Consider the following 15,738-nt stretch of genomic DNA (forward strand, 5'->3'; position numbering starts at 1 on the left):
TTATTGTGTTTTATTCATGTAAAATTCAACAATTTATAGGCCAAAAAAAACTAGTTTTTTGGGGGGTTAGTTTTGTTTTTCTGTATTTTTAATTTTCCGGGACATTTCAACACTGTCCGGGACACCGGGACGAGTATGTGATTTCCGGGACAATCCCGGACAATCCGGGACGTATGACATGTATGCTCAATATTTCATGCAAAAAGTAAAAATCACATCTGATTTAACATTTGATTTACTTTCAAATAACTAACACTGTAATTCAAAGAAATCTTGAGAAATCTTACAACAATTTAAAGAATAGGTTTTGAAAGTAATGACATTTTGATGGTATGCATATTAAGAGACAAAATTCTTCTACCTGCATTGCATTTGGTAATTACACTGAACTTGGGATGTGCCAATGAATGACTCTGAATCAGTTACTCTTTCAAAAGGTCAAAAGTTTAATATTTGTTTTCTATTTCATCCTCCTATTATTCTAAAACTGATATAAAATACATACGATGTGACACAATCTTTCTTCATCACTTCCTGGATTTCTTCCCGTACTTCTGGTGCCAAATCCATGAATGTTTTCTTCTTACTGAAAAAGTGAGAATCAGTATCTATAAACTCTCTTTATTACCTGTATGTAGTATTATATACTAAAGGATAAATGGCATTTTGATTTTTGTTTTGTTTTGGGTTTAACGCTGTTTTTCAACAGTATTTCAGTCATGTAACAGCGGGCAGTTAACCTAACCAGTGTTCCTGGATTCTGTACCAGTACAAACTTTTCCTCCGCAAGTAACTGCCAACTTCCCCACATGAATCAGAGGTGGAGGACTAATGATTTCAGACACAATATTCTTTATCAAATAGTCACGGAGAACATATGCCCAGCCAGAGGATCAAACTCACGACCCCGCGATCCGTAGACCAATGCTCTACCTACTGAGCTAAGCAGGCGGGCTAAATGGCATTTTGAATACAAATTTCAAAGTGGCCATGCACTTATCCTCACCATACCTTGAAAACTGGCATGATGACATACCTCAATGATCACTGAAATCAGGGTATATACTCAAGCAGATATACCATTTTTTCTTTTTTAAATCTGTCTGTAAAAAAATCTATGAAATGTCTTCATGAGGTTTGGTCATAATCATGAGCCAACCATAACTGGCTTACCCTTCCCTCTACCCCTCCCTCCCCTAACATGTTAATCATTATGTTGGTAAAGTCGCTTCGTTGTTGTGCAAAATAGGCACATTGTGCATGACGTAGAAACTATGAAGATATTTTCATGATTAAGGAAGACCCAACATGCACAAACAGCCATTATTTCAGGTACAGGTGGCTTCCTTGGTAGAACCCACAAGTCAGCTAGATGGCTGGATGGCTTCTAACATCTGGTTGAGGACAGAACTCAAATTTATTACAAAACAGTAAGTAAAATTTACATGCTGTTCAACTTACAAGTCTGACATATTCAAAGGTTCCGAGAATACAATCTGCTTTCCAAAGTCTGGTAAATTAAACTGCAAAAAAAGAAAAGAAAACATTTTATTTTTAATGATAATCTATTCCATAAAAAGAATACTTTATTTTACATATCAATTTCACAGTTCAAACCACCTTATTAAGCAGCCACTTGCCTCAATGGTACTGACTTATTCTCTGCAAGTAACATAATCAATGGTTCTGAATTATTTTGTGACTTTTTCTTCCCAATTAACATAATCAGAGATAAAGGACAAAGGACTTGTGCTGCATGTACTCGGCTAATCTGACATAAGCAGCCTCTATTTTCAAAAGGTTTTCATTTTCAGGTGAAATTACACAGCAATTTTTAAGCTGTAAAAAAATCTCCCAGTAGTTGGACTGAGCGTTGTTAAATCATCTGGTCCTTTGGGATCATGGGGGGTCCATTAAATTTTGCTATAATAGAATTCCACTTAAGCCTGTGGTAGGGGCATGAAGGGTGTTACACATTTCATTAACTCTCATTTGTAGACTCAATTAAACAGAATCTGCTACAAGTTTGCTTGGTTGCATTCTCGGCTTCCAAAAGATCTTCTTATAGATTTTATCAATCAGAATGTTTTACAACCAGGTGGTCTCTGCTTACAGGGCAACTTTAGTCAAAGTCTTGACTATGGCATAAAATCCAGGTTGACTTTAGTCAAAGTCTGACTATGGCATAAAATTCTGGTCAACTTTAGTCAAAAGTCTATGTTGTAAAATCCAGGTCAACTTTAGTCGAAGTCTGACTATGTCAAACAAGCCAGGTCGACTTTAGTCAAAGTCTGACTATGCCATAAAATATCTCAATGATCGGAGAGCAAAGACAGGCTATAAGAAGCAGCTGAAAATGAGAAATCCATGTGAATATTAAGAATTGATGATACCTGTAGGAGAGCTGAATCTGGCTGTAATGTTGAACAGAATGGTGTAACAGGATCAGCTGCGAAGTTCATCTGTAGTGGCACAAGCTGACTGCCTTGTAACAGGTACCTGTATAACATTGTATGATATAGATGGTCTTTAAAATACAAGAACACTGACACAGGACTGAAATTTGTCTTCTTCACATTGTCTCATTGTCAAGAACATTTACACAAAGTAATTTTAAAAAATGTTCAAGAGGAGTGAGCATGTAATTCCTATTTGACCTTTTATCTCACTGCATGACCTTGACCTCAAGTCAATATTGCTATAACTTGCCCTCTGCATGTTATTTGCTTGTGACAAACATTTGTGCAAAGTCACTTAAAAAGGAGATACTACATGCAAGATATGAGGCAACACTATTTCATTACAAACAGACTGCCACACTAAAAACAACATGTCTCCTACAGATAAAAGATTAAGAACTAGAAAATGCTTTTGTGAAAAAGCGCATGTCTCCCCCAATGCAAAGTCCTATAGGCAAGAAGTCAATAGGGGTCAGGAGCGAAAGTCAAAGAGACACTGATGGTTGGCTGCAGTAGGGATCATCTACTTGGCATGTCCAGTCATCCCGCTAAATTTCAATACTCTTGGCCTAGTGGTTCTCAAGTCACTGTTCAGGCTCCTGTGACCTTGACCTTTGATCAAGTGACCTCAAAATAAATAGGGGTCATCTACTCTGCATGTCCAATCATCCTATTAAGTTTCAACACAGTAGGTCAAGTGGTTCTCAAGTTATTTCCAAAAAATGATTTTACATAAACAGGCCACTGTGACCTTGACCTTTAATAGACTGACCCCAAAATCAATAGGGGTCATCTACTCTGCATGTTCAATCATCCTATGAAGTTTCAACATTCTGGGTCAAGTGGTTCTCAAGTTATTGATCGGAACTGGTTGTCAATGTTCAGGCCTCTGTGTCCTTGACCTTTAACGGAGTGACCCCAAAAACAATAGGGGTCATTTACTCTGCATGAACAATCATCCTATGAAGTTTCAACATTCTGGGTCGAGAGGTTCTCAAGTTACTGATTGGAAATGGTTTTCCATGTTCAGGCCCCTGTGGCCTTGACCTTTAACAGAGTGATCCTAAAATCGTTAGGGGTCGTCTACTCTGCATGACCAATCATCCTATGAAGTTTCATCATTCTGGGTCAAGTGGTTCTCAAGTTACTGACCGGAAATGGTTTTCAATGTTCAGGCCCCTGTGACCTTGACCTTTCACAGAGTGACCCCAAAATCGTTAGGGGTTATCTACTCTGCATGACCAATCATCCTATTAAGTTTCAACATTCTAGGTCAAGTGGTTCTCAAGTTATTGACCGGAAATGGTTTTCAATGTTCAGGCCCCTGTGACCTTGACCTTTAATGGAGTGACCCCAAAATCGATAGGGGTCATCTACTTTGCATGTACAATCATCCTATGAAGTTTCAACATTCTGGGTCAAGTGGTTCTCTAGTTATTGATCGGAAACGATTTTTCATGTTCAGGCCCCTGTGACCTTGACCTTTGATGGAGTGACCCCAAAATCAATAGGGGTCATCTACTCTTCATGGCCAATCATCCTATGAAGTTTCAACATTCTGGGTCAAGTGGTTCTCTAGTTATTGATCGGAAATGGTTTTCAATGTTTAGGCCCCTGTGACCTTGACCTTTGACGGAGTGACCCCAAAATCAATAGGGGTCATCTACTCTTCATGATCAATCATCCTATGAAGTTTCAACATTCTGGGTCAAGTGGTTCTCTAGTTATTAAACGGAAATGGTTTTCAATGTTCAGGCCCCTGTGACCTTGACCTTTGATGGAGTGACCCCAAAATCTATAGGGGTCGTCTACTCCAGAAGCCCTACAACCCTATGAAGATTGAAGGTTCTAGGTTCTCCAGTTATTGCTCGAAAATGAAGTGTGACGTACGGACGGACGGACGGAAGGACGGACGGACGGAAGGACGGACGGACAGGGCAAAAACAATATGTCTCCTGGGGGAGACATAATTAACAACTTACCCTCTCCTGTTGAAGAGCTGAATGGTTACCCCACCAAGAGCTGTGGTCTCTCTCTGAGATTCTGCTGCAGTACCAGAACCAGTCTGGAGATTTTTCACACCAACAAGAGTGATACATAGTCTAGTCTCTCTTGGCAACAGGCACAGCTGTATATCATGTGTTAACCTGAAACAAATCATGTAATTTGAGTTTTTTTATGTTAATGCACTCACTGGTAACACTGTATACCAAAAAATTGGAGCTTTTTACAAAAATCTGGTAAAAATATTGGGGTTATGCTGACTCAGTTTTTGAAAGTTATACTGACAGCCGTCGCACTGAATATATCCCTAAAATACCAGATAAACTGGGGAAAATCAAAATGGAAACCAAATTATACAAAAAGCATAAAAATATCAAGTGGAGGAAGTATTGTGAAGCAATACACAATGTAAAAGGCAAAAGCCCACAAAATACTATGTGAAAATTATTAGACAAGAGGGTCATGATGACCCAGAATCGCTCACCTGAATAATATGAGCATAATTTGAACAATCTTCATAGAGGACCATTAGATGATGTCACAAGCCAAATATCAAGGCTCTATGCCTTGCGGTTTTGGACAAGAAGATTTTTAAAGTTTTTCCTTTCGGTTGCCATGGCAACCAGAGTTCTGCATGGAATTCAATTCTTTGAACAATTTTGAAAGGGGGCCATCCAAGGATCATTCCTGTGAAGTTTGGTGTAATTCTGCCCAGTGGTTTTCAAGAAGAAGATTTTCTTTTAAAATGTTGACGGACGGACGGACGGACGACGCACGTCGCATGACGGACATTGAGTGGTCACAAAAGCGCACCATGAGCCTTTGGCTCAGGTGAGCTAAAAATCCATCCTTGCATCAAAGTGTGCTGGACTGTACACTAACATGATTTAAAATGAATAGTAAGATAGATTATGTGCCTTAAACCAGTTTTCAACCTGTTCAGAACAAAAGATGAAGATGAAGTAAGAGAGAATGTCAAAGATAATAATGTTTGTTTGTATAGTTGAGTTTTATGCCATTTTTTCAACAATATTTCAGTTATTTACTTCAGTTATTTAGTTTAGTTTATACTAATTAATTTCAGCTCGAATGTCATGAAAGCTTAATGTTTACTTGAACCACTCTCAAGCCCCCTTCCTGGTAAAACCCGTACTGAAGTCATATGAGAAGGCATGGTCCTGACCCCACGACCCACGGGTTGAGGGACTGGCACTTTAACTACCAGACCATCAATCCTATTTGTTTATTTACAATAGCCATTTAACTTAACTGCTGCTCTTGGCTTCCGTACCAGTAGTAATATTTTCTCCCTAACTGACAATTTTCAACACAAATCAAAAATGGGAGAAGAATGACCTTAAACATGACATCTTCAGTCATTGTTCAAAAAGAACAAAGAGTACACAGGATTCAAACCTACAACCTTCTGTCTTGAAGCCTTGTGCTACACATATTGAACTGCCGGCTTAAGGATAATACTGACAAGACTATAAACAAAGAAATTAAAAACTTTACAGCTCTGTCACCAACAACTGGTGCACTTACCATTCGTCCCAGACTATAAGGGGTACAAGACCAGAGGAATGGACTGAGGCACACGTTGAACAAGACATAACACCTAATTTTCTCTTCCCATGGTATAATTCTGTCTCCATTTTATACTCGTCAAATCTAAAATATAAGTTAAATACTAAGTATCTATTTTCTTTTTAATAAAAGTAAATATCAGGTTAACTGTGCTATTTTCATAAATGCAAAGTGCCGTCAGAAATAGTTAGTAGTTTCGTGGTATTTCCCATTAAAATCTTTGAAAGTACCCAGAATTTAACAATTTTCACTGCTTCAATATTGAAAACAAAATAATTTCACCACATATAAGCAGAACATTACTTTAATTGTTCTATGAAAAGTATCTTTAAAATCTAAAGACTGTCATGAAAGCATACCTGCTTCCCCAGTCTGGAGGTATTCTGTGTACTGTACAGATCTGTACAATAAAATTTTCACCAGAACCCGTTACATCTTGTGGATCTGAAATAATATGTAACATAGAAAATAATCTAAAAATCTAACAATTTCTGTGAAGTTCTAAATATAATTATGCAAATCGTCATGTTCAAAATTACCATTCTCTAGTATAAAAAATTTGTAAACACAAACATTTTGTCATTTTCTTAAAGTTCTATGTCACAATTTTCTTCCAGTTAAAAAAAAACACACACACAAAAAAAATGTGTGGTTTTTTTTTTATCAAAATAAAGTATTCTAATGAATCTAAGAAATATATTCAATCAAATGATCATTTTAATTAAGTTTTACAACAACTTCTTAATAATAACAGTTCTTTTAAATATTACATAAACATCATCACCTTAGCATCCTAAAAAAGTAGAAAACTCTCTTGAACTTCAACAAAAAAATTGCTTACACATTCACTGAAAATGAGTAATTTAACATTTCTATATTCCAAACCAGAGAAAAAGTATGTATCAAGTTTCAGCATCCAGAAACCTACAAGATAGTTCATTTGTAGCGTTTGGCACAAGCAAGTTCTATAAATATGACACAGGCAAGAAAAGGTGTGAACAGTTGCCTAAGTAACACCAAAAATCACCATGGTTTCAGAAGCTTTTCCCAAGGAATATATTCAACATATAATCAAGATGTCATATAAGTATTTTTCAACTGTATTTTAGTTTTGTACTAACAGTCACCTGATCAATTAGACCTTTCATCCTTCAGTGCTATTTTGTTCTTAAAACAAAACAAAAATGACAACTTCTCCACTTCAAAAAAAGAGGCGGAGAAAGAATAACTTGGATATTTTCAGTTAAATTTTCTGAGAGAATATTTATAGCACAAGAAGACTAAAGTATTGGCACTCAGGTTACTGAGCTCAAACTCTATATAGAAGTAACTCCCTAATACTGAAGCAACGGAAATCTGAAAAGCTTACTCAAGAAAGGCATACAAATACTAACATTCCAACATAAATAAAACACAGACAATTTTAGTTTGTTACTCACATATTTCAGCCTTCAATTTCCATATTAAAGTTTAACATTTGATGCTACAAAAATAAATTGCTTACCACTATCAATTATAACTACAAAATTTGATGTTCAAAGAAGTTTATTATGGTAAACATAGAACTACTTCAGAGACCGGCATATTGCTATCACAATCTGTATTCAGATGTATTTTTGTTCGTTTCTTGTTTAGTTTTGAATAAGATCATATTATAACAAGTCAAACAAGTCAGTTCTTTAACTGTGAAAGAAAACCCCAGGTGTCGCTCCACATAATTATTCCCATCAATGGCAAGCACCTTGGTAAGACCTTCAATTTTCCACAAGTCACCTGTCTGGCTTCCTCATAATGACCACCCCAGCAAGGCTCAAACCAAGAGATGCCAGAAGCCAGTGATTGGAAGTCAATGACCTTTGCCACTCGGCCACGAGAATTCTAATATATACATGTCTGTCTGATGATAGGCCTCTTTCAAAGAGGTTACAAAGACAACACTTACTTTACCTCTGACATTTCTTTAACCCTTACCCTGCTACATTTCTATAATGAACTGGTCGATCATTCAATTTGGACAGTACCATTAACTGTTAAAAGGGGTGCTTATCAAAAAGATACTGACTGAATCGCAAACAGTGCAGATCATGATCAGACTGCATTGATATGCAGGCTGATCATGATCTACACTAGTCGCGAAAGCAGAGTCATTCGTGTCCAGCATGGTTAGGGTTAAGTAAGCAATGATCTTGACCTTTTATGCCAGTAGGATCAGATCTATCAAAGGACCCTTACTGGTCCACACAAAACCGCAGTATCTCTCTGTTGCAATGTATAAATATGATCAGAAAACATTCATTTCTGAACAATTTAACATACTGATAATCTGTACACTTGAACCAACAACTGCATGATGCTACAAATATCTAATACCAAAGCTTCAAGTTTAAAATGTTCTTTTTTTCTTCCTTTTTTTTATTTGTTCAATGTCACACCAATAAAAATTGGGTCATATTGCCACTTTCCAGCTGTGCCCCTCCGAGCATTAGTTCAGACACAGACAAGCATCTTGGTAAAACCAAAATCTTCTGCAGGCCAGCTGGATGGCTTTCTCAAACAAACAAAAATCTACACAAGACAAGCAGTTTCGCACCCGCAGCAGTGCATGGCAAGTGATTGAAAGTCAGCAACCTTAACCACTTGGCCATGGAGTCTCCTCCATAAGTTGCTGACGAGATTAAAAACTACTAAACAATATCAAACACGTAAGGATAAGGTTGTTTTTTTTTTTTAATTAAGGAACTATCTGACATTACGGAACCATACAGTCCTGTCAGAACTAAAGTGGGAGAGGAACAATTAGAATGCATAGTGTGCACTCTGGGCTGTTATTTTTAAAAATGTGTAAATAAAAAAAAAAAGATGCTGTGGTCAAATATATTTAGGGGATATTGGAGTTGGAGCATTTTTCTTGATTACGAAGGGGACTATTATCTATATCTAAATTACTGACAGTTTTGGAGCAAGAATCATAAAATTGCATTTAAATATAATAGCCCTGAATTCAGGCCTGTCCTAATACCATATTTCAAGACATAAATATTTGAAACTAGACTCATGAATGCATACTCACAATTTGTGCAAAAGAAATTATAATCTAACATTCCAAACTAACATTCCAAAAGAAACATTCAACAGAAAAATATTATTTTTGTTTCATCAGCTACACACAGCCAATACTTGTGTGTATGAAAAAGTGTAACTAATTCATTCCAAATAATATAAAAACAAGTGTCTCATTCCATTGTTTAGCAATATATAAATTTTGAGAAGTGTTGTAAAAATGGGGAAATTGTTAAAATACATTGACTCTATAATTTATAATTAATTTTTTGCTAAATGATGAGACTTTAGCTTTCCATCTGTAACTAAACTGCAAAATTCAACAAACTTCATCTAGTCGACTTCAAGCCTTAATATAGCTTTTAAAGTAGTTCTGCACATTCGGATCATTTTTTTTTTTTGTACAATGTAGAATTTGAAGAAACCCTGATTTCCTTACTCAGAAAATTGGGCAAATAAAAAATATAGGGTCATGAGTTTGATTTTTTGTAAAAATAATTTGAAAAATATGGACCCCACTCAAGTTTTCACTATGGGCATCTATGGGAAAATCACAATTTTGATAACATTTTTGAGAAATTTTTCTACATTGTAGATTCTAATGAAACTTCTCAAAGTCTTAAATAAACTTATGGTCTATAATATGGTCAAACAAAATGTATAGGTCTTTGCACTTGTTTCTGACATATTTGCCCATGATTAAAAAGATCCGCAAATTAAACACTGATCTTAACACATTGTTTTGTATTTTTTAATGTGACACTTTTAATATCATATTTTATATTTAGAAATATAGTAACATTGCAGTTTTAATAAATTTACGCTTCAGTTGCGATTAATTCATTGAACAATTTTTATTTCCATATATTGAGTCCTGGCTTTATTCTATGTTTTGTGGATAAATGACATTACGCCATTACTTTTTGTGTATCAAACATGCAGAACTACCTTAATGAAATTCCCAACCCCAATTTATCAGTAACTGATAAAAATATTTGATGATAGGTATTGTTTTTTTAAAGAAAAAGCTTTTTTCCCCCAAATAATGTGAGGAATATCTACTTTAAGCCAATTTAAGTTTAGTCAATGTATTCATTACAATTGAAGTGGTTTTGAAGATATCAGTATTATGACTGTCTTATGAAAATTACTCGTCTGTAGACAACAGAAGATAGCCATACAGTAATAATAAAATTTCCTTTATGAAGTTATACACACTACACTGGTTTACTGTAAAATTATCAATATCCATGGGCGACTAATTTTCCCTGCTCACTGAATCCCTGAAATTAAATTATTTCACAGTAATGTACTTAAATATGTACGAGACAAACCCAGGTTTTTGAGAGTGCAGTCATAGTAATGATATCTAAGGACAACACAAAAAGTAATTACACTTATAAATTTTCCCATCTTTTCTTATGTCTGAAATAAATACAAATATAAAATCAGCATTTTTTTGGTAAATATAGTTGAAGTTTAAATGATTTACATTAGTAACAAATCTTGTTGTCCCAGTCTAAAAATCTCAGCTTCTGATTGGTTGTTAATGAGCACAATCTTCAAACTGACCAATGGCAAGGCAGCATTCTGAGAATGGCTTCCAAAGACTTTTTAAGAACCTTGGAGCCAGAATTAGTGGCTTCTGTAGAGGTTTGCTATGGAGGCTCCAACTTCTAACCTTTGACATCCTAGTAAAGTTCCTATATACCTAACACCTCATCTTGAGGACTTTGCAAGAAGCAAGGACATTCTAGTTAACATGCAATGTTTCATTTAGATTATTACAGTAAAAACTGTTGGGTTACTTCTGCCATTTAATACACTAAAACCTGCCCACACTACGTTACAAAATGATGTCATTCAATATTAATATGAAAGTCAGTTTGGTTTGCAGGTCTGAAAACCATACATTAACAGTCTTTCAGATTAATATATCTGACTTCCAACCTATCAAATGTCACTAGTAGATGCCATAACATTAATTTATTCTCTGCAAAGAACTTGTCAACTCCTACTTGAATCAGAGAATGAGGCCTAGCTTTAAACAAATTTCTTTAAAAAAATGTTCACCTAGACTGGGGATCGAACTTTTGACCTTTGATTTGGTAGTCTCAAGCTCTCATTGCTGAGCTTAAAAGGCAGCTGATTAATATCAGAGAAAATTATTCACATTTCTTCTTTTGTTCATAAATCTAAATATTGGATTAACTTCACAGTAATCTTCCCTGCTTTTTATAAACTCTGTATTTCATTTTTAGGAACCAGAACTCACCCCATGGTTGGTCTATTTTCTTGCCAAGATGGAAGTCTGTATGGAATGCCTGACAATAAATTCTGACAAGTGCTATTGTCGCAGTAACCAGTGACTCCAAGGCCTCTTCTAACTGAGGAATGTGAGACACTTTCATGCTGTAAAAATAAAACAAGAGAATTATGATGGCTCTTGATTCTCATCTGAAATTCACAGCTGAACTGAACAATTTTGGTCAACCTAGCAACACTGCTGAGAAAATATTTTGAAATCTAGCAAGTAGTTTCAGAGATTTTTTCATAAAGCCATACAGAGAAAACTAGCAAGGCCTCAAGGTGGCCATGTTTAGATAATTACAATTACTTATTGGGATTTGGATGAGCACATCCTAAAGAATACTGCTGTGAAATTACTTCAAAATCAGGCCAGCAGTTGAGGGACTTCCTATGAAGCGAAATATAGCGAAAACTAGCCACCCCCATCCCCTGGTGGTCATGTTTTAGACATATCATCTTAAAGGAATATGGCAGAGGATCACTCAAGAAATACTGCTGAGGAATTCATATAAAATCAGGCTAGGGATTTTAGACAAGAAGATTTTCAAAGTTTTCCACACAGTCATATTGGGAAATCCAACCACACCAGCAAGAGCCATTATAGAAATACCCATATAGAAATAAATAGCCCCGCCTTGGTGGCAACACTTTTTATCGAAAAAGGATGATTTGGAGGATTCTGGTAGAGGGTCATCCAAAGAAACATTTTTGTGAAAGAATTTCAAAATCTGGTCAGTGGTTTCAGCGATTTTTTTTTAAATTCCTTTTAGTTGCAATGGCAACCAGAAATCTGCAGGGATGACTACACTTGAAAAAATCTGAAAGGGGATCACCCAAGGAACATTCATTTGAAGTCTGGTTAAAAATGGCTTGGTGGTTTAATAGGTGATGATCTTTAAAGAAATTATGGACAGCGTATGGACGGCGGACATCTAACAATCCTTAAAGCTCAACACGAGCATTTCGTAATCTGGTGAGCTAGAAACCATAAATTTATTTTTGTGATTTTGCTTTTTGTACTGGGTAGAACAAACTGTGGTAAGAAATGATAAATAGTTTTACCTGCTTTCCATAGGTAATTTTTACCTGCTGTACGTAAGTAACTGACAAAAAGGTTCTCAGCAAAAAGCAGATTCTGGTCAAACGAAATTTACGGGATTGATCCACTAAAGCTTATCCTATTGATGCGGGTGGGGGAGCAGTTGTGGCAGGTGCCACTGTTCTTCCATACTTCAGTAATTCAACAATAGATTATCAACTTGTTGTTTTAATTTTTCTACCTTACCTCCTACTACTACATAAGTAATTAACTACTTCCCCCAAATCAGTCAGTTTTCAGACCAAAGTGCCTTTTTAATTAGGGGATTATTCATCATGCAATAATTAACTCCCTTCAAATACATGTATGAAGCTATGATAACCAAAAAGGAGAGTAACTCAGGTAATTTACTTAAATCACAAATTTCCTACCTCCCTCTTTGAAGAGTTGCATATCCACCATCATTGTGCTCAAGAGTTGATGATTTTGCCGGAATGGAATTTTTCATCTGTTTCAGTAAGCTTTCTACGCGGCTGAGACACTTTGCTATATCAATAGTCTCGATCTTTGACAGAATGTTACAGATTGCCTTTACAGACTGGGACAATGACTGGAACTGAACATGTTCAACCTCATCCTGTAAAATACAAGGTATCACGATTTATGCTTATCTGATTTTGATATATAATTATTGTCAGATCTGTTCTCTCTCTTTTAAGTTGAAATCACATGACCAGCTTAAGTCAAATTGAAATTTCCCTGAATAAATGGTTGAAACAGGGTAGTTTCCTAAATACACTTCCATCCAAATATTATTTCAGACAAAGGAAGACATTTGGGTAGGACAACCAAACTTTCACAAAATAGATGAATGCCTTCTTTATATGAAAGACTTTGACCTCTTGCACTGCTTGTACCAAAATAAAACAGCAAAGGGATTCCGTACTAGCACCTTTTATTAACCAGGTTTTCAACGAAAACCTGAGTTATTAGATTGGGCTATGTCGTTGGTCGGGCGGGCGGCGTCAAACTGGTGTTTCCAGTCAATAACTTTTGTTTCGGTAAAGATATTTGAATAAAACATGGTATGTATGTAGCTTATATCAAGACAAAGGCTGGGATTGATTTTGGGGTTTCTGGGGTCAAGGTCAAGGTCACTGTTACTTAAAATAGAAAAAGGGTTTCTGGTCAATAACTTAACTTAGGAATAAGCTATCATGATGAAACTTGGTGTATAGAAAACTTATATAAAGTTGTAGCTTGGGATTGATTTTTGGGTTTCTGGGATCAAGGTCAAGGTCATTGTTACTAAAGTTAGGGTTAGGGTTTAGGGTTAGGGTTAAGAGTTAGGGTTAGGGTTTAGGGTTTATCTTAGCCTAGCTCGAAACAAGCTAGGCTAAGTTAGCCGGATAAGCCTGTATCTGATTTCTGATCTCTCTGTCGTGGGGGCTTTGTCTCACTCTGTCCTTCTGGTAAGATCGCTCTGTGTCTGTACTAGTAGAGGATGAATTATGCGCCCTGTGTGGCTGCATTTGAACTATGTAAAGCGCCTTTGGCGCTATATAAATCTGGTATAATTTAATGTACAACGCCGGTGAATATACTATGTGTAAAATTAGGCGTTTAATCAAATAAAGCAGTTTCAGTTTCAGTTTCAGGGTTTAGGGTTAGGGTTGTGCTTCAAAGTGGTGCACTGTGATTCAGTATACTTTTTTATTCTTATGAAAAGTGTTGAAAACCTGGTTTCGTGGCACTGCCACGTTTCTTGTTTCTCTTACCTTTAGAACAAGATCTGTGACTTTTTCCACTTCCTTATAAAATGTGTCCATCAAAATTTCCAATGAATCCCTGAAAAATAGATTTAGGAAATACAAGGTAGTAGTTCCTCACTATGGGAGCCCATTATTCAGTTTATGAAAGTTCGAGCAGTTTCCTTGCAGACTAGCCGCAACTTAAATGAAACATTTGAAACAAGCTCATTTTCACTTCAAATTCAGATGAAGCAGCAAACATTTCAGCTCTCCTATATTGGAGGTGAATACCTGGATACAGATATTTAGTATTTAACTAAAATACTTTCATAAAGTAGAAAGTATGAACTACTGATTAGTTGGTTTGTTTGTCAGACATAGGTTATAGGATATAGATGTACTTCAGTTATGTAGCAGGCTCTATTGCCAAACAGTCATGGAGAACATAGATCCACTTTGTGATCTGTGGAAATATAGTCTTGGTTTGTTTGTTTTGGATTTAGGGCCTTTTTTCAACAGTTTTGAGTTATTTAGCAGGCAGGTAACTAACCAGTGGCCCTGGATACTGTACCAGTACTAACCTGTTTTCCTAATAGCCATTTTTGTTAAAAAAATAAGAAAGTGCCATAATTCTAGAAAAAATAACCACAGGAAAAAGTCCATTATTTCTGGTCATTTTCGCATCAAGGTCCATGATATGTGAAACTTTCAAGAATATCCTTTCAATAGTGTTTAACGAGTTGCAGACGTAACATTTTTTCTCTATATTCTATATAGCAAAATCATGAAAGGGCCATAAGTGCAGTACAAAATAGTCACAGCAAAAGTTCCTTCCTTTATGGTCATCTGCACATTAGGCTTGTTCATCTGTGAATGTTCAAAGCAAATCAGCTTATCGTGTGAGAGGAGTTGGACACTCAAAATTTCGGGACTCTAGATTTACTGTCAAGACTTACGTATGTACACAAGTACTGAAGGATGAACAAACGGACAGACAGCAGCAATGGTATATGCCCCCCTCCCCCACATAAAAGTGGGGGGAGAAAATGTAAAGTTTAACCATGTAAGTGTTAAATAAAGGAAATCCTGAAAATAAAAGAAACATCACACAGCTTACCTAGTAACTTCAGTATCTCTAACATGGTCCTGTGGGAAATATAACTGCTGGTTGTCATCATCAATCTGTAAGAGAAACAAAATTGGTTTCTGTGCAACTGTTATTATTCATGGGGGTTTAAACTTTGTAGCTGCTTCAATACATGAAATCAAATTCTAATGAAAAAGTAAAGTGTCTATTTGCTTATCCTGCGAATGTCAAATCCATAAATTTTGTCTCAATGAAATAGCATTTCGGCAGAAGGCACCAAATTTTATGCCCAAGTATAAAATAGTAATTTGATTTGATTTGGGTTTTACAGCGCACCAACACAGTATAGGTTATATGGCGCCAAACAGGAATACAAATTTTGATTTTACATCTCATTTACATCAAAATAAAAACATGAGGTATAGAATCAAAATTTGTATA

General features: G+C 36.0%; 1 protein-coding gene across 7 annotated transcripts in view; it reads right to left on the reverse strand.

The window, feature by feature from the left end:
• Positions 1–15,738, reverse strand: part of LOC123536860 (phosphatidylinositol 4-phosphate 3-kinase C2 domain-containing subunit alpha-like) — a 94,948-nt gene that overhangs the window by 55,863 nt on the left and 23,347 nt on the right. For 6 of the 7 annotated variants that reach the window (XM_053528219.1, XM_053528217.1, XM_053528214.1 and 3 more), the window contains exons 9-19: positions 15,328–15,392; positions 14,238–14,307; positions 12,891–13,096; positions 11,386–11,522; positions 10,506–10,535; positions 6,410–6,494; positions 6,009–6,134; positions 4,442–4,606; positions 2,394–2,499; positions 1,462–1,523; positions 506–586 (exon numbers count right to left, since the gene is read on the reverse strand). In XM_053528219.1, the coding sequence (XP_053384194.1) occupies positions 506–586; positions 1,462–1,523; positions 2,394–2,499; positions 4,442–4,606; positions 6,009–6,134; positions 6,410–6,494; positions 10,506–10,535; positions 11,386–11,522; positions 12,891–13,096; positions 14,238–14,307; positions 15,328–15,392 (1,133 nt within the window). The remainder of the gene's footprint in view (positions 1–505; positions 587–1,461; positions 1,524–2,393; positions 2,500–4,441; positions 4,607–6,008; positions 6,135–6,409; positions 6,495–10,505; positions 10,536–11,385; positions 11,523–12,890; positions 13,097–14,237; positions 14,308–15,327; positions 15,393–15,738) is intronic. The other variant, XM_053528216.1, reaches the window with a different exon arrangement.

This window comes from Mercenaria mercenaria, chromosome 17, assembly GCF_021730395.1.
Source record: "Mercenaria mercenaria strain notata chromosome 17, MADL_Memer_1, whole genome shotgun sequence".
Classification (NCBI taxonomy): domain Eukaryota; kingdom Metazoa; phylum Mollusca; class Bivalvia; order Venerida; family Veneridae; genus Mercenaria; species Mercenaria mercenaria.